This window comes from Myotis myotis, unplaced genomic scaffold (assembly GCF_014108235.1).
Source record: "Myotis myotis isolate mMyoMyo1 unplaced genomic scaffold, mMyoMyo1.p scaffold_m19_p_8, whole genome shotgun sequence".
In the NCBI taxonomy this organism is placed as follows: Eukaryota; Metazoa; Chordata; class Mammalia; order Chiroptera; family Vespertilionidae; genus Myotis; species Myotis myotis.
This window is the reverse complement of record NW_023416390.1, coordinates 35,565,250-35,584,029: the sequence shown is the minus strand read 5'-3', so window position 1 is coordinate 35,584,029 and position 18,780 is coordinate 35,565,250. Positions and strand designations below refer to the sequence as shown.

Here is an 18,780-nt window from a genome sequence, read left to right as displayed (position 1 = left end):
AGGGCCCCAAAGTTCGCCCTGAACTGTCAGAACTGACCCAGGACCCTAGGGAGGGACCTTCAGGAGGATGCAATACCACTAGCTTGGGGCAGGCAGGACCCGTGGTGGGGACCCGCTGCCCAACTGGTTCCTCTTTCAGTTAATACAGACCTCTGGTTCAGGAGGCGTCAGAACACCCCTAACATTTTTTAAATGGTAAGAAACACACAGCACAAAATTTGCCATCCTCGCCATTGCTAAGGCTGCAGTTCTACCGTGTTAATAATCACCATGTTGGGGATCAATCGCCAGAACGCTTTTCATTTTGCAAACAAAACATCTGTGCAACTCCCCATTCTCCCTGACCCAGCCTCTGTCTCTATGAATCTGACTTCCCTAGGGACCGCCTGTAAGTGATTCATCCGGTGTGAATGAATCATGTAGTATTTGTCCTTTGGTGTCTGGCTTGTTTCACTCAGCGTGATGTCCTCGGGGGCATCCATACTGCAGTCTGTGTCAGAATTTCCTCCCTTTTCAAGGCTCAGTACTATTCCATTGTGTGAATGGACCACCATGTATCCATCAGACCTTCAATGGTCAGTGAGGTTGCTTTCCCCTCTGGGCTGATGTCAGTGATGCCGCTATGAACATGGTGCACAAATACCTCTCCAAAGACTCTGGGTTCAGTTCTTTTTGGTTTATACCCCGAAGTGGGATTGCTAGATCACATGGTAATTCCACTGTTAAGTTTTGGAGGGATCGCCATACTGTTCTCCCCACACACACACCACACATCCCCACCCCACCCCCCGCGGCTACGCCACGTACATTCCCGCCTGCAGCGCACAGGGCTCGTTTCTCTGCACCCTCCTCACACCTGTGTTCTGTCTTGTGGCAGCGGTCATCCTGCCAGGTGTGCGGTGCCCTCTCACCGCCATTCTGATCTGCATTTCTCCGATGATCAGGGATGCTGAGCACCTTTTCACGCACGTGTTGGCCATCTGTAGGTCATCTTTGGAGAAATGTCTACTCATGTCCTTTGCCCATTTGTGAATCGATTATTTGGGGTTTTGTTAAGTGCAGACGTTCTTTCTATTTCCTGGGTACGAACCCCACCTCAGCCACATGATTTTCAAATATTCCCTCCCCGTCAGTAGGTTGCCTTTCCGCTCTGTGCACCGTGTTCTTTGATGCACAGGCGTCCTAAGGCGGCTGCAGCCCCATTTGTGTGCGTTTGCCGTTGGTGCCTGTGTAAGAGCCCAGACAGACGGTTCTCTCCGAGCAGAAGGCCATCTCCACAGTAAGCAGCGGTGGCCTGCGCCAGGGCTTCTTGTAAAATCCCTCTTGAAGAGCCGTCCTCGCCTCCCTTGAAATGCTTCCCCGATCTGTGTAAACCAGGCCACGCTGCTCGCTTTTTCAGTGAGCTTTGCACACACCCATGTCTTTCTGGCCTCCTCCTCCTGCGGGAAACAACCTAAATTGTCAGGCATGTGCCGAATCACCAAGCTCAGAACACGCTGTCTCACAGACAGTCACAACCAGGCTGCTCTGCTGCCCGCCCCAGAAATGGCACCTTTTGTCTCCCAAGGGCCAGCCGAGTGATGGCGCGATGGAGTAACGATGACTGCAGATCCAGGGTCAGGTTGGCCATGCTCCCAGGCGCTGCCCCCACTCCCAAAGCCACCACATACAGCCTGATGAGAAATGGGTGTTTGGGGAGTGTGTGTGTGTGTGTGTGTGTGTGTGTGTGGCAGAGGAGATAACATCACACAGTGCACAGCATTTCATTCCCCAAAACACACACACCCTGCCCTGATGCCTATGTATCTCTGCCCCCTGCTAGGGGCTACTATGGCCAGTCTCTCTCTCCCTCTCCCTCTCCCCCCTCCCCCCCACCTCCCTCTCTGGCAGAGAGCAACTCCGGTGTATTCTTCCAATTTCATAGCTTCCTTTCTGCAAACTACCACTGGCTTCTAGGATGGAACAGGTCCTATAAGATGAGGCTGACTCTGCTCTCAGCAAACCCAGGATCCCCAAGTCGCCAGGAGTGTCCCCAGAGGGCATCCAGGGGATTGTACATCACAGGCACTTCGTCCCGTCCCGGGAGAAAGCCTGCGTTGGTATCACAGACACAGCATAAGTTCTGTCTGTAGTGAGGGACACAGGGTCCTCCTGCGGCCCTGCACAGGTGCCTGGCTGTGAGCAGGGCCCCTTCTGTCCCGCCGGGCACTGTGGGGTGATGGGAGACGGCCCATCCTCGGGATTCGAGTTTGCTCACTCACTGGCGTGGGGGTGGGGGGCGTGCTCCGTATGGATCGAGAGCATTAAGTCTGCTTGTTACTTTCAGCACACGTTTCGAGGGAGTGAGGGGTCTGTGGGTGAGGAGGAATGCATTCCTGATACCACAGCAGGAAGGCAGCTCCAAACCAGCAGACTCTAAATGCTGCACAACCCAAGGTTCATCTCGTCCCCGGGGCCCTCTAAATTCAAAGGCGTAATCTGTGGTGTGTGGGTGGTCAGGAGGTGCCCCGGCCGTTTCAGGGCCCGGGGCTCCTGCGTGGCTAAGCTGTGTCTGGCCTGCCTTGCTGAATCCTGACGACACAGAAATGCCCAGATGTGTGGGGTGGAGGGGTGCACCGGCTGGGCCATCTGCAAGTAGTGGGCCGGGGCGTAGGACACGCCCAGGTGCCTAGCCAGGACCCAGGCCCGCCTCTCGCTCCTCCCCAGGGCGATGCCCTGTGAGTGTGGGGATCACTAACGCCCTGAGAAGGAGATCTCCAGGGTAGCGACAGGTCCCACAGCAGTAGCTGGGCCCCTCTGTCAGAGGGCAATCTTATTTCTTGGACAATCTGCTTAAGGCACAGACAGCCTGGGTTCAATCCCTGGCTCTGCCACTGTTAGCTAGACCCCTAAGCTGAGCTACCTCAGCCCCTCAGTTTCCCCATCTGGGAAATGGGACAATGAGCCCCTCCTGGGGCCCTTTTCAGGATTAAAATAACTCTCTCTGCCAAATGCTGGGCTAGGGAAGGGTGGCGTCCAGCTCAGCGGTCAGCACGCGGCATCTTCACTCGTCTTTGTTCCCGTGCTCTCCCGGGCAGGGTGGCTCTGCCACTCTTTCTCTGCTCTTTGCCCTTTGGAGGGGAGGGAGGAGGTCCTCACACCACTTCACAGCCAGGCCCGGCGGGGGTGGCCGCCCACCCAGCCACCTGACCCTGCTCTCACCTCAGCTTCCCTGCGGCCTGTCAGAGCCCATCCCCTTCCATGGATCCCCAGGCCCAGCCCTGCCACACGCCTTGCACTGTGGACCTTGAGGAGGGTCTTGAAGAGGGGGACCGCCAAGGACCCCCTTCTTTAGAGAGCAGGAGCTCAGAGAAGGGAGACTGCTTATGGGGTTGTACCTGACAGGTACATCCTGAGGGTGTGGCTTTCAGGATGTGGAACAGTGCTCTGCATGTACCAATGAAGGCCAAGCAGGTGGACGCAGGGCAGGTGCACCCAAGGCAGGTGGGTCCCGGACAGGTGGGTCCCGGGCAGGTGCACCCAGGGCAGGTGGACCCAGGGTAGGTGGGCCCAGGGCAGGCGGGCCCAAGGCAGGTGGACCCAGAACATGTGCACCCAGGGCAGGTGGGTCTTGGGAAGGTGGACCCAAACCAGGTGGGCTCAGGGCAGGTGCACCCAGGGCAGCACCCAGAACAGGTGCACCCAGGGAAGGTGAACCCAGGAAAGGTGCACCCAGGTCAGGTGCACCCAGGGCAGGTGAACCCAGGTCAGGTACGCCCAGGTCAGGTGCACCCAGGGCAGGTGAACCCAGGTCAGGTACGCCCAGGTCAGGTGCACCCAGGGCAGGTGAACCCAGGTCAGGTACGCCCAGGTCAGGTGCATCCAGGGCAGGTGAACCCAGGTCAGGTACGCCCAGGTCAGGTGCACCCAGGTCAGGTACGCCCAGGGCAGGTGAACCCCGGAGCAGCGTGGACCTTGGGGCAGGGTCGACCCTGGCCCAACATCTCTGCAGAGCGGCCAAGGTCTGTCCCCCCACCCCAACCTCTCGGCCCTGCTCTGCCCAGCGGGCACCAGCCTCTCTGCCCTGGTCCCACCTGGTCTTGATCCAGTCGGTCCTGACCGCCTGCGCCCAGGCTGGCCCCCAGGAGCTGGGAGCTGCCTCCACCAGGAGTCCTGGCGTCCCATGAAAGCCTCTCTGCTCTGTTTGTTTGCAGCCAGAAGACAAAAGCCATGGCTCTGAGTCACTGTGCTCCCCGGGCTGAATCATGCCGGAGGCCCACTCGGGGACTAACCCGGCCTTCACCTCATGGTTGCTGTCTCTGCAGCAAAAGGCAGCTGTGGCCGGGACGGAGGATGAATGCTCAGCTCGGTGCCGGGGAAGGTGCGGGCCCAGGCCTTCCCGCCTGGAAACCTCGGCCGCTTCCCGGCCCTGATGGAACCTGGCAAACATCTCAGTCCTCTCTCTTGAAAGGACTGGTCATCAGGCCAGCATCGTCCCAGAATGTGCCAGGAGAACACATCAAGTGCAGCCAGGGTGTGAAAGAAGGCAGGCCCAGTGGAAATCATACGCCTGAGAATCTGAGAAGTGAGACGCGGAGCCTGGGCTCTGCCTGGGGACACAGGATGGTGGGTCCCCGGGTGCAGGTGTGATTCAGTCGTTATGGGAGGGGAGGGGCTAGGTTCTGGAAACCCTGACTGCAGGGTGAGGAGGGGGCATCTCCACCTTCAGCCCTGAACCCCTCCTCCCCCCTTACTCCCCCCACCCCTGTTCATCCCGGGAGACCAGAGCCAGGAAGCAGGGGTTTTCATTTGTTCCCAGTGACTGGTGAGTATGAATACCTCCCAAGGCTGGGAGGGGTCTTCCTGCCCTCCGGCCCTCCTGGTCTCCTGCCCTGGGAGGAGCGGTAGAGGAAGAGTTAGTGAGTTCACTGTGCTTCCACCGATGGGAAATGGTTCACACTGAAGAATATGTAACCCCGAATACATGGAGAAGAACAAGGAAATAAAGACAAATGAGGACGCAGGAACGGAGGGTGGGGCGAGCGCGTGGGAGGAAGATGAGCTAAGCCCCGTAACCAAGGCCGTGTGCAGAGGCCAGCCCGAGGGTCCCCAGGGAGCCAGGCTTCCGCGGTGCCACATTCCGGAAGAACACAGTGAACTGCCCTGACGTCTGAGGCGTGGCAGGTAAGTGCGGCAGGGGCTTCACTGCGGGTGCAGAAGACACACACTGCGTTTTGTGAGGCGCGTTCTTGTATGACTTCGGAACGAAAGGCCTCACGCCGGAGAAAGGGTCCCAGGAAGGCATTTCTCTGAGGTGGGGGTGGGGGTGAGGTGGGGGTGGGAGAGGCAAAAGCACTCACTGCTGTACTGGGAGGGACTAGGGTTGGGGAGGTTTGGGGGCAGAGGGAGCCACAGTGCAGAGGAAGGGATGGCTGGGATGTGACTCCCACTCTTTCTTTAAAAAGCACTGGTTTCTTTTCTCAAATTTCAAAAGTCATGCCAGGCATTTGCAGAAAATTTAGAAAAGAAAGAAAAGCAATAAGACCAGTATGAAGGAAAGGAAGGTCTTCCCTTGACATTTTGGTCCAGAGCAGCGATTTTCAGCCAGGGAGCTGCAAGGATGTTTAAGACGGCAGTACCTGCCTCTTTAGTCAGGGACACGGACTTCCTTTCCCTTCGGTTGTCAATTAAAACAATGACAACAGCCCATACAACAGTAGCTGTCAGTGTGAATGAATCAAAGTATACCTTTTTTTTTTTTTATCGGATCAGCAAAAAATGTATTTCTTGGTGTGTCGCAGAATTTAGTAATCAGTTTGTGTGCCATGAGATGAAGAAGGATGAAAATCGCTGACCCGGAGACTTCCCTCTCACCTCTCTGAGATAAACACAGCATGTGAGCACACACTTGGAATTTTCAACCTGAGACCGTGTGATCTGCCCCCCACGTAACCTTCCCCTTCATGTTATTAAATATTTGTTTACGATACAAAATTTGCTGACTGCATCGTGTTCCCGCATCTGGATAAACCACAATTTATTCTAGCAACTTCCCAGGACATGTCAGTAATATTAGCCATTATTCACTTGATAGTCCTTAAGGCAACGGTTCTCAACCTGTGGGTCGCGACCCCTTTGGCGGTCGAACAACCCTTTCACAGGGGTCGCCTAAGACCATCCTGCATATCAGATATTTACATTACAATTCATAACAGTAGCAACATTACAGTTATGAAGTAGCAACGAAAATAATTTTATGGTTGGGTCACAACATGAGGAACCGTATTTAAAGGGCCAGAAGGTTGAGAACCACTGCCCTAAGGCGTGGAATGCACCCTCAAAGGGTGTTTCCTGTTTTAAAATCTTTTCTTATCTCTCAGAATCTCTAAGAAAGACTTTATAATCCATCTGCTCACTGCCAAGGGCAGGACAGCCTGACACACCTTCCTCAATCCTGGGGTTCATCTTTATACTTTTTCCAATTTAATAAAACATAATATCGTCCTGTTTTATTTTCAATTTCTTGGCTGTTGTTGAAGTTCAACACTTTTTATATATTCACTGGCCAAATGAATGTCTTCTTTTGTAAGTTCATATTTTCTGCAGTGCAACTGCCCGTTTTCTTTTGAATTTTGAAGGACTCTGTCTAGTTACAGTACTGGTCCCCTGTAAAACATCGTAAATACTTCCTGGTTCATGTAAAATTCTGATTATCAGGCTCTTTTTTGGTATTTAGAAGTTTACGATTTTAATGTGGTGGGAATTCTTTTTCTTTGACTTGGCTTGCTACACGTTGGAAGGCCAGCTCTAGGATCCAGCGGCGGGGAAGTGACAGTAATAAATGTCACAGCAGTTCCCGCCATGGTTTTGTGTCACCCTCACCTCCCTCTGGGGCAGCACCCACAACACACTCACTGGGTGGCCCCATTCCCAGCCCTCAGCAGAGCAGGACTGGAGAGAGCCCCGAGCCAGAGCCCCACTTTCCAGGAATCACCCCTGGTGGCGGCCGCCGCCCTGGGGGATCTCTGCGCCTGGAACCTGCCTGGACGGTCTGGCTCTGGGGAGCAAACTGCTGGCCGTGATCTCTCCTGGACCACCCCCACCAGATGCAGAGATGCAGAACGCTGGGGCCACTCCCTCCTGGCCCCGACCCCCGAAGTGTGAGAACTCAGTCCCGAGAGAGGCTTCCAGAGGCGCCATGGACAGGCCCCCTAGGGTCACCAGGGAGCAGAAGCCGCGTGTTACCCGAGTCGCCTGGGGAACTTGCTTTTTAATGAGCACATTAGGAAATAGATTTCGAAAGGAAATGCTTTTACTCAGACACAACTAGACGAAATGAGAATCATCTGATAAGCATTGAATCATGTGGATAAACTGGATAACATCTGTGGAAAGTGGAGAAAAGTTGAAGGCTTATGATACCTCCTACGGTTACCAGAGAGGCCCCTGGGCTGAGTCATAGGATTTTTTTTGGTGGTAAAATACCCAAATATATAATTTATCATTTCAACCGTTTTAAAGTGCACAAGTCAGTGGAATTAAGTCTCACTGTTGTGCAAACACCATCCCTACCTAGTTCCAGAGCCTTCTTACAGCCCCAAGCAGAAATCCCACGTCGGTTAAGCAGTCATGTCCCCCTCCCCATCCCACGCCCTGCCCCCAGCCCCAGTCCCTGGCGACCACCAGTTCACTTTTGCCTGTTCTGGGCTTTTCATTTCAATGCAATCATACACTATTTGGTTTCTGTGTCTGACTTCCTCCACTTAGCGCAATGACTTCAAGGTTCCTCCTTGAATGAGCGTCGGCCTTCTTCTGGTGGAGTAACAGGCCATCGCTTGGAGCGGCCCTGCCTTCCGTGCTGAGGATTTTCCTGACTGGAGGGCTATCAGGAACTCATGCCTCATTTTAGAGATCAGTCGCTAAACCGGGAGGCTTTGCTTTGCTAAGGCCGCACAGAATTAAAGGACTGAGAGGCAGAAAGTGCTGTCCACGCCATGGCCCACGTCAATGGAGCCTTGCTTCAGAGAACGGATGCCCGGGACACAAGACAACGGGTTCTGCCCAGCAGACTAACTGGGGACTCTGGCCTGCTCCTACCAAGGCAGCAGCCTTTGGCTTCTGTCTAATTAAAATTTCTCAAAATAGACAAATGCTCCATCACACAGATGCTCATTACTAAGGGAAAGAATGACACATAGTTTATTCTGGAAACAATGACTTCAATAAGTTGCAAAATCCCTTGTGGGGAGTCACATCCACCGCACATCCTCACACGTGCGAGCGCTCTGCCTCCGTGGACGACTGTTTCTCGGTGTGGAGGGTGGAGCAGCAGCGAGCACAGAGGGCGCCCCGGAGCCCGCACTGCCGCCAGCATCCAACTGTGCTCCTCACTTTCCCTCTCCTTCTTTCTGGTTAGAAAAAGTGAAATTGTGTAATTAGCATTAAACTGTAGTTGCTGTAACTTTCAAACAACGTGCACCCCAAGCTGATGGACAGAGAGCTTGGTTCGCAGGCTCCCCACAGGGACACGCTTCCCAGGAACACGCGGAGAACAGGTCTGTCACCTGCGGAAGTAGCATGTTATCACCGTTCAAGCAGGAGGTTGCTTTCCAGGATGGACCACGTGGTCTCTGGCTGTCCGCAGAGCCAGGCTCATCTGTTTCCCCTGCAGACCCCACGGTGGGCGGGCTGATCTTCTCCTGGAGGCCGGTTGTCTTCAGGGGAGCCAAAGCTTTGAAAGAGGAATTTGACGTAGGGTGAGGTCTACAGCTACGAAATCCAGGAGGAGGAAATAAATGCTGAGTTATCACTTCCTTTCATTAACCTTGGCAAATGCTGAGGCGCGCTGGGCTCACGCTCAGACCTGAGGGCGGATCCACGAGCAGCTCCAAGGCCGGCCCCGCGGAGGTCCAGGAAGTGTGAGGGCGGTGGAGCACGCAGTCTTCCCTCCCGCTCCCCTCCACGGACATCGGAGGTGCCTCCAGGCAACTCAGGTGCACTGAGCAGCCCATAGCCCAGCACCCTTCTCCTACAGTCCCCACCACCCTGACCACCTGCTCTCAGGCTCTGCCATCTCTGGCACCTGAAGCACCTGGTGACCGTGGCAGGCCGGCAGGGGCACCTCTGGGCCTTCTTGTATGCCCCTTGCAGGGCAACTTTCATGCCTGGGAAGAAATGAGAGGCGAGGGCACTGTGGGTCCTTGTGAAGTCACCATGGCCCAGGTGACCTCCCGGCAGCAACGAGGTGGCCTGTTGGAATTTTCACAAAGTGTCATTTTTCTGGGAAGGCAGGCAGGGCGCTTGTCCGGGTAAGCCTCTGTCCTCCAGGTGTCTGAGGGACCCGAGGGAGAGGCCATCTCTGTAACAAGCAGCAGCGGGAGGGACAGGCTGCCCACAGCCTGGGTCCCCCAACTGCCCACTCCTTGTGAAGTTCTCCGCACATCCCTTTTCCTGTCCACATCCTCGTTGTCTCTTTTACTTTGTCCTTCCTGAGACACTTGCCTTTTTCATGTTATAAATTGTAAATGATGGGTTAATAGAGTCACCGGAGACACACAAGGAGATTAAATTGATTGACAATGAAATTCTATGAAATTGTTCATTTGTGGAATGCAGTAAAACAAAGACGGATATAACATAATAGCCATAGTTGAAACGAGCAGGTAAATGCATCATAGTCCATGGCTTTTGATTATTGTTTAATTAAAATAAAATCTCTACCTTCAAAAAATAGTTTAAGAGAGAATTTTGGAATTGGCAATAACTTAACACCCAGCAAAACAGCCTTAAGTTAATTTTGTCCTTAAAAGACCTCACTGGGCGACTCTTTGTTACACAATTACACCAGAGGGACCGGGACACACCCAGAGCCCCCACACGAGCCACGAGGGGGTGGGTGATCAGAGCAGGTCATTTTGCACAAGAGAAATCATCACAAACAACACACCGGGTCTCCTAGGGCAAATACCCTTGGGGCACTTCTGTTCTAGTATCAATGGAATGATTTTCTTAGAAAACAGTAACTAAGGATTCACCAAGCACACATGTGGGGGTGCACCTATTCCTGAGCTGCCCGGAAACCCTGAGCTCGGAGAATCCCGACGGCGTTACTCCCTGTGTGACGGTGCTGCGGTCGGATGCGGGGCTTTGTGTTCATTCTTTATTACTTACTATAATGCGAAACTCTACATGGACTTTGGTTAACAATAACAACAACAACAATAATAATAAAAGACGAGAGCTCAGCGGGTGCAGGGAGGGGTGGCTGGAGAAGATATGCTCTCCACACAGACACAGTGCACAAAGGGTCAGATCCTTCTCTCTGAAGGTCCCTCCTCCTCACAGGTATCATGAAATGGGGGAGGCGGGTGCTGGGTGCATTCTGAAACCTCATCAGGAGCCAATATGGTGCAGCTCGCAGTTTGGGATGATGTCAGTTCAGGGACGTGACTCCAGTGAAGAGGTCGTTCATCAGTCCAGCCCAGTTATGTGAACAGAGACTTTCTCCCTCCGCTCCTTCCTAAAGGCGCGACCAGTGCTTCACGTGTGGTACCGAGGCGATCTCATTACGAACAGGACTTTGAAGTTACACGTGTGTTCTGAAAGTGACCCAATGAGGGTACAGATCTTGCTAACCCTGCCAGGCTGCTTGCCTGGTTATTGCTCCTCCAAGTTAAAGTCCGGGGAGGCAAGGACTAGGTGGCAGGCACCTTCACACCCACAGGTCCGGAAAGTCACACAGAGCCTGAGGCTTTTCACTTCTGAGCCTTCTGCACTCCTGCAAACCAAAGCTACTGAAAGCACTGAGCTTCCTGGGAGGAAAGAGCAACTCGACATTTGTTTCCAGATCTCATGATTGAAGGAACACGCTGCCTGTTTGCATTGTGACTTACAGAACGTTCGGAGTGGAACACACAAAGAACCCGCAGCGGCCGCCGCGGCCGGCTGTAAACCCGGGCCCGTGTTTTCTTTTAGGGAGTGTGTTTCTTTTACAAGCTGCCTCTCCCGGAGCCCCCACTTGCCTCTGAGGCAGGCAGAAAACTCTCGAACCTTACGAAGAGAGACATGCTCCCAGAGAATTTAACAGAAAGGCTCTGGGCTTTTTACTTGGACAGCACAGAAAAACAGCATTCACAACAAACGTAAGGCTCCCTACGCCTCCCCCTACAAGCCAAAGGCCAGCCCTCCGTGTCCTATCTGAGCTGCTCGGCCGGGCACTTGGGAAGGGCTCTGGGGGCGACCACACCCCAAACCTCAGCCATGCAGTTGGGGTCTGACGCTTGGTCACCATCAAAGGGTTAATGAAAATCAAGGTTTTTGCCCAAATCTTTCCCGTCAGTCACACACCAGACCTGCACAGCCAGAAAAACAAATGTGAGCTCGCCAAGGAATTAAACAGTGAGAACTACGAACCCAATGCCAGACAACATCACTGAATTTACAAGCTCCCCCCCCCCCCCCCCCGCCAAAAGATGCTGATGGCTATTTTTTTTTAAGGCTGAATGTGAGCTAAAAGGAAGTGATATCTTCCAGAATAACTGAATTTGAAAACTGAAAGCTCTCTGGGTTCAACCCTGCCCTTCATTTAATTGATGGAGAAATTCTGACCTCCAGGAAGGAGGGTCGTGCCTGATGTTGAAGGCATTGCTCTCAGGACTTGAGAAGTAAAATTACAATTCTACAGGAGGCGTCGTGAGAAGCGAGTCATCGAACTCGCTCCCTGGTCAGATAACAGAGGTGTCCCGATGAGAAACGGGGGGAACACCAAACAGCCTCGATAGCGCGCTCAGAACCCCCAATTGCTTCCTTACCCATCATCACAGGAGCATGTGATTCCAAACAGCCGAGTTGCGGGTAAAAGAGTACAGGTATTCAAAGCCTATAAAACACTGTTTTGATTCAAAATGACTCTATTTTCAACTAACCACTAAAAATGTCTCTCCTGTCAGAAGAAAGCTGCATGCTGGCTTTTCCCATTTCTGATTCAAGTCTCCTTTCAGTGTGACAACCGTTAGTAATCCCTGGAGAAAAATCCCACGGTGCCTGGGTTTACTTCAGCATGAAAGTCACCCTGCTCTCCCATCACGTGTCCCTGCATCTCATTCCAGCACTAGCATGTCATTAGGCACATTTAATATAACTAAGTTGCATTCAGAGGTTTACGGTTGAACCAAGTACAAAATATGTTCCCAGGACAAACAAATATTAATTTAAAATAACCACGACTGAATTGAGGGATTTGATCTCTCTCTCTCTCTCTCTCTCTCTCTCTCTCTCTCTCTTTCTCTCTCTCTCTTTCCTCATTCTAACTGTGTGTGGCTCTGAACACTAAACTTTTACAGTCTACACTACATAGCGAATAATTTTTATGAATCGGTGCCTTTAGAAGAGTGTGTGTCTGTGTGTGTGATGTAAGTCAATACAGACTTAGCTAAAAGCAAATGTGCCAGTTTCAGGTAAGTATTTCCTAACATTTCTTTGAAAAATATATCCTTTATTAGAATAGGAATAAATATTGATTGGTAATTTTCTCAGGTTTCTGGAATTCTACTCTTTAAATAATTACAAAGAAACACTCCTAATTAATTATATGTGGGAAATGTGTTGAGATTCCTCATGTTCTGAAAAGAAGAGCAATAATACAAACGACATCAGGAAAAAGGGGGTATTTTCTCAAAGCATATTTTTAGTCTATTACTCTGAGATAAGGTATAGTCACTTGCTCATTTGGATATAGAAAAAAATTAATCCTTGTGGAATAACTTTTTAAAATTTTTTTATTTGAGATGATTACAGATTCGCATGAAGTTGTAGGAAATAATACAGAGAGATCCCGTCATCCTCATCACTTAGTTCCTCTGGTGCTAACACCTTGCAGCACTCCATACAATGTCACAACCAGGGGACTGACATTACACCATCTCCAGACCGTGTTCCACTTTCTCCAATTTTACATGCACCGCGCGCGTGCGTGCGCGTGTGTGTGTGTGTGTGTGTGTGCACGCGCGCGCTCCTTCCCATACAATCCTATCACGTGCACAGCCTCAGGTGGCCGCGTGGAACACCTTGTTAAGCAGTTTCTGTTTTCAGTATTTCATCTTGACTGCACCCCTGTCTATATCTCTTAGATGCTATTGCTTCTTTATGGCTTTCTCTTCCTTGGCTACAGTCACACGTTCATCTCATCGTGGAGTTTTATTGCCTCATTCGTGAACTCTCTGCTGGTGCAGAGCTTTGTCTTTGGTTTGCCTTTTGCAGCACATTTATCCTTTCCCATGAAAAGACACAAATATAAACAGACATTCCAGCGTGCATTCATGGTTTTAAAGACACCAGTGAGAATAGATGAATATATACACGAAGCTTAAAAACTGTCATAAAAGTTCAGCCTTTAAAATTGGCTTATTAAAATATTTGTTTTTTAAACCCAGCTTTAAACTAAAACTATGAGTTATAGTGCTCAGCTCACAGAGTTTACTTTACGAGCTTCTCGCCAGGCAAAAGGAATCCGGCGTCAGTGCCGTCTGTCCAGAGTACAGTGAAGTGGGGATGATGAAAACTCAGTTTTTTCAGGCTCAAGACTTGTCTGAAAATATGCAGCTTTTAGTAAAGCTCGATACAGTACTGTATTTCAGTGGACCTCAAACGGCCACCCTCCAGCCCCTACTCTGGCCCGATGGATGGCCAGACTTTCTACTGACATTCAAGGGAACAATAGCCACATGACTGAGGTCAACTCCCTACAGAGGGTCTTACCGATGGGTATTTTATAAGGAAACATCGCATATTATTCAGGTAGCTCAGTCTTTCATTCTGCTTCCTCTGACCAATCAAAAGATCTCCTGAAATTCTGCATTTCCGTTCTCCAGGAGGAATTCATTTTCTTTTGAGACCAGCTAGCAATCCAATTATAGCAGTTAGCACACCTCTAAGAAGTGAATCTACAGGAGAGAGGAAAAGGCTTACCCACCCTGGATACTGAGAGGGTCCTACTCTGCCCTCCAAAGTAACTACAAGTTCTCAGAGAAAAACTAGTTTGTTGAGTATGGTAACCCACTAAAAATCTGCCCATACTTTGCAGAACTTAGAGAAGATGTTTTCTTTAACCACAAAACAGAACAAAAGAGGCCATGTCCAATAAGTAATCGTCACCTCCATGCACCCTCCATACCAGGCGCCTCGGACCCTGCTCCTGAAGTGCAGGTATTTAATGAAAACACTGAAAACTCCTTCGAGAGTTTTCCACTAGATGAACCCAGCTGATTGTCCAAAGACACCTGATTCATTGTCTGTCTGTGTTTTTAAATGCCAGGCCAAAAAAGAAAGTCAGGATAAATACCAGCACCAGCCGTACGACTTCCTGTGTCTCTCTTTATATCAAGGGGCAATTCAGAGTTTTTATCGTTGCTGCTGTTCACATAGACACAGCTTTTAAAAATATATATATGTGAAAACATCTCACATTAGATATTAAAATCACATACCATTTCCTGAAAGGTCTAGAAATTCTTTGGTGATACATGTAACTAGTGTTTCTTTAAAATGTTATAGATAAATAACAAATGGCATTTAGCAACATCTTCAGGAAATCAAACCAATGGTGACTGCATTTATTCCCAAAGAGACTAATGAGTTAAAGGCAAAAAGAATACAAAGTTTTTGCTTCACATGCCCGGCAAGTAAACACAAGGTGTGCCCAGATCATTCCTGCATCAAGAACCCCCCGTACCCTCGTTTCTCGGGCAGGGTGGGAATCTATCTGCTTGAAGAAATGTGTTTATTGGAACTGGTCAATTAGATTCAATTTTATAGAAACATAAATAAATGGGCCCCATAGGGATCATTTGCTCTCCAGCTCAATGTGTTATCTGTTACATTTTAAGGATTTTTTCCCCCAAACTCTTACCATTTACTGATTACAAGTACTGCCTTTTATTTTTATATAATCTTTCATTGCGATCGATGTCAGTGTTAGGAGTGCAATTATTTTGTAATGAATTTTAAATGACCCTACTAAATTCTGCGTCGAGGTACAGCTCCTGCTATTTGTTTTCAATAATTTTCTGGAGGAAAATCTTAACGAAAATTCTGCTGGCATTTTCCTTAAACAAAGCTATGTCTGTATATTTTTAAAAGATGACAGTCCTCATCTGTTTGTTCTTATTTCATCTGTGCTATAAACTGTGGATGGTCTAAAGGGTAAATGGAATTGACTAATGGACGCTCATAATTTAGGCAGCAAAACCCAGAATGAATGTGTTATCCCACTGAGCATTTCAGTCCTCGGCCAATCCAAACCCTCTTTCCCAGGGAAATATGTGATCGAGACACTTTCCATCTGCTTTTGACAAAGATGGGAGCCGTTTCCCATAAGTTATTCCCCGCTGAAATTCGTTGTTACAGACCTATAAACCGATCGTCACTTTCGAGGGCTGTCTCCTCAGAATTCTCAGTGGCACGGAAATGAAAATAAAAAATACAAAATAAAGTCCACCTGAGCTACATCAGCTCTTCGTGGGCACAGCAAACACATTTGCAGATATTATGGAACCACATAAAAAAGAAATAGATCTGTTTGGGAGAGTGGGCGGCTGCTCGCTCCTGGGTGATCTAAATTCCTTCTGTGCGAAGCAGAGACTTTTATAAGAAAACCTTGCAAGGTGAGCAAGAAACTAAACATACTGAGTAGGGAGGATTTTTGTAACACACGTCCCTCCCCCGCCCCAAATACATCTTGCACCCTCCATGGCCCGCGGGAGCCATCGCCCCGAGTCTGCTGGAAGGACGGCGCCTCCGCGATTAGAGCTCGTCTGAGGGGACTTCCAAGGTGTCTGGTGAAAAGGCGCCGGTGCGGCCCAGAACATGCTCCCCGAGGAAGCCCAGCTCCCAGGCTCTCAGCAGCTGCGTCCCCTTCACCTGCTCCTGCGGGACCGACCCGCACCGGCCCTCATTCCCCTCAAACCTGTTTCCCTGCCAGCACCCCGGGCGCTTCCTCGCAGGCTGGACGCGGGGAAGCGGCAGGAGCAGAGCCCCCTCCCAGACTGACGAGGTTCAAGGCCGGGAACAGAGGCTCCCAGCCCCGAGGTCCGCTCCACCTGCCCGCGGGGAGCCGGGTTCCCAGCAGCGGGTCAGTCCCGGCCACCGCGCCGCGACCTGCGCGCATCAGCCTCGGCCCATCCTCTGCACTCCCGACGCCAGGCCACCTCCGACTCCAGGGCTGCTCTGGCGGCGGAGCCCCCAGCCCTGGGCAGTGCCCTCCCGCCCTCTCCAGGCAAACCTGGGGGCCCAGGGTGCGCACCCCGGCGCCCACGGGACCTGCCCACAGCAGAACGGGACTGCCAGGGAGAACTGGGTGTTCGCTTCCCAAGAAGAACGAGAAGCCACAACCCTGCACGACCGCCACCACCAGGAAGGACCCAAAGGGCAGCGGGCCCCCACCTCTCTGTCCCTGCCCGCCCCCCCAGGCGGTTCTTCTGATGTGCACTCCCCCCAAAGTCACCCACAGACCCCGCACGACACCAAGAATGGAAAATGCGGCTGCTGCCAGTCTGCCCTTCTCTGATTGACACCCTGCATGGAAGTGTGTAAAAGGCCCCAGGGCGACCCTGGGACGTGGGAGCCTCCCAAACGACCCCCATCTGCTGCTAGGAGGAAAAGTGCTCCCCATCGCGCCTCCGCGTCCAGCCCGGCCTCCGCGAGAAGGGATGCGCGGGTGAGGCCATCCGCCCCCCGCGGTGGAGGGCGCCCATCGCAAGCGCAGCACCTACCCTCGCGCGCCGGTCCGGACGTGGGTGGCGCGGCGCTAGTGGGAGGCGGACATGGACCACGCGCCCTCCATGCGCCACACGGAGAAGGCGTAGCTGAGGCGCTCGTGGGCCACGTAGCTGCAGCTGGTCATCTTATTGTCCATCTCGTCGCTCTGCAGGACCTGGTAGAGGAAGTCTATGTACCTGGCGGCCAGCTTCAGCGTCTGGATCTTGCTGAGCTTGTCCGAAGGCAGCGTGGGGATGATCTTGCGCAGCGCGGCGAAGGCCTCGTTGAGCGACTGGGTGCGCTGGCGCTCGCGCACGTTGGCCAGGATGCGCTGGCTCTGCAGCTCCTCGAAGGACTGCGCGCTCGGGCTGCCCTTCTTGCCGCGCTTGCCGGGGGTCGGGCTGCCATCTTCGCTCGACTTCTTGCTGTAGCGCCGCTTCCGGCCGAAGCGCTTGGGCTGCCGCTCGAGCTCCTCCTCGCTGGTGCCCAGGCTGTCCACGGGGGACACGGGCGAGCTGGAGCCCTCCTCCATGGCGCCCGCCCAGCGCGCGTGGGGCTGGGGGCGCCGGGCGCCGAGCGCGCGCCGCTGGCCAAGCCCGCGGTCGCCGAGCACACGCTCTCGGAGTTTCTGATTTCAAGGCCGGCTTGTGCAAAACCGAGGTCTCCGGGAGAGGAAGTTATTCTAACTTTTTTGGAAACTCTAGCCGGGCTGGGTTGCTAAATAGTTGTCAGGAGCAAAGGCGGCGCGCTGATTGGCCGCCGCGGCCGGGGGCCGGACAAGTTCTGGGCCTTCGCCGACCGCCCCCGCCCCCCCCGGCGCGGCACTTTCAGTTTTGCCTCCCCCTTCGGCCCTGACCGCGGCGGGCACCCCGGAGGCCGGCCTTCGCCGCGCCGCCCGCACCTCCACCCGGGCCCTGGCCACTCTCCGGCTGCCCGCGCCCTGGGCTCAGCCGACCTGGCTTTGTCAGCTCCTTAACGTGGAGATCAGGCCCGCCGGGCGGCGGCATCTCTCCCGGGGCGCAGGGGCACCGGTGGCGAGTCTGACCCTCGATGCGCGCCCAGGAGGTGAGGACTGGGCGGGGAGCCTCGGGGGCGCCGGGCCGGTGTGCGCCTTGGCTGCCCCTGGGCGTGCAGCGGGCACTCGCGGTGGCCTGTACGTTCGGCCTGCGGCTGGGGACCAGCGCGGGCAGGGATCCCGGCGCCTCCGGCGAGGGGACATTCGGGCGCCATTGGAGATGCGGCTCCTCACCTACGCACCTTGAGGACCCCTGCAGTCGCCGACCGCGCTGCGCAGGCCTTGCGGGAAGGGGAAACCGGTTCTCAGCCCAAGTTGTTGGGGAGCCGTGGCTCCGACCCCTTCGCACACCCTCCTCCTAAAGTGCCTTAAAACTTCAGCGCCACAGCGAACCTCTGCGGAGGCGCTGGCGCCCTCGGCGCCCACCCGCGCGGTCCTGCCCCGTGCGGGGTGCGGCCGAGGGCGCCCCTAGGTCGGCAGTGCCGGACCCCTTCACTGCGCTCCCCCTTCGCCTCGCCAGTGTGCAGTGAACAGGGGGCGCCTGGGCAGCTGCGCGTCCTCCCCAGCGCTGGGCGCCCAGGCAGCCTCCGGCGGGAAGGCGTGGGGCGGCGGGAGCTCAGGGCCCGTTCTCCGCGGGCGACACCGGGGACCCCGGCCCTGCGCCATCTGGACGCCGAGCGCGGGCCCGTTTGAAGTGGTTGGAAGAGGGGGGGGGGGCTCTTTGTTCCCCAGGCCGCTCTGGCTCGAGGCCTGGAGGTGGTTTACTGGCTTCGATGCCTTTGAACCTATTCCCAGGTGACCCGGGCTCAATTAGGCCCGGGCCTGAGCAGGGCTGTCAGGCAAGCCGCGAGATCAAGGGCGGGCCGGGCCCTTTTATTGAAGTTGAACTCAGGGCTGCAGAGCACTCGCCTCGGCCAAACTAGAGGAGGGCGGTCTGTGCTGGCCGGCTGTTCAGGGGAAATTTCCCCAGCAGCCGGCGAGAGAAGAGCAGGCCCTCACACAGACCTGGCTACCTAGCGGGGCTAATTGCTTCT

General features: G+C 53.4%; 1 protein-coding gene across 4 annotated transcripts in view; it reads right to left on the bottom strand.

Moving 5' to 3' along the window:
- TWIST2 (twist family bHLH transcription factor 2) overlaps window positions 1–17,418 on the bottom strand; it is a 35,041-nt gene extending 17,623 nt beyond the window's left edge. Inside the window, exons 1-3 of one of the 4 annotated variants that reach the window (XR_004969426.1) lie at window positions 16,746–17,418; window positions 8,544–8,710; window positions 8,148–8,387 (exon numbers count right to left, since the gene is read on the bottom strand). Coding sequence is in view for 2 of the 4 variants with exons in the window: in XM_036319923.1 (XP_036175816.1) it covers window positions 16,781–17,263 (483 nt within the window). In the remaining 2 variants the exon portion in view is untranslated. Of the gene's footprint in view, window positions 1–8,147; window positions 8,388–8,543; window positions 8,711–16,745 lie in introns of those variants that run through there. The other 3 variants (XR_004969427.1, XM_036319924.1, XM_036319923.1) reach the window with 3 other exon arrangements.
- Window positions 17,419–18,780: the final 1,362 nt, after the last annotated feature.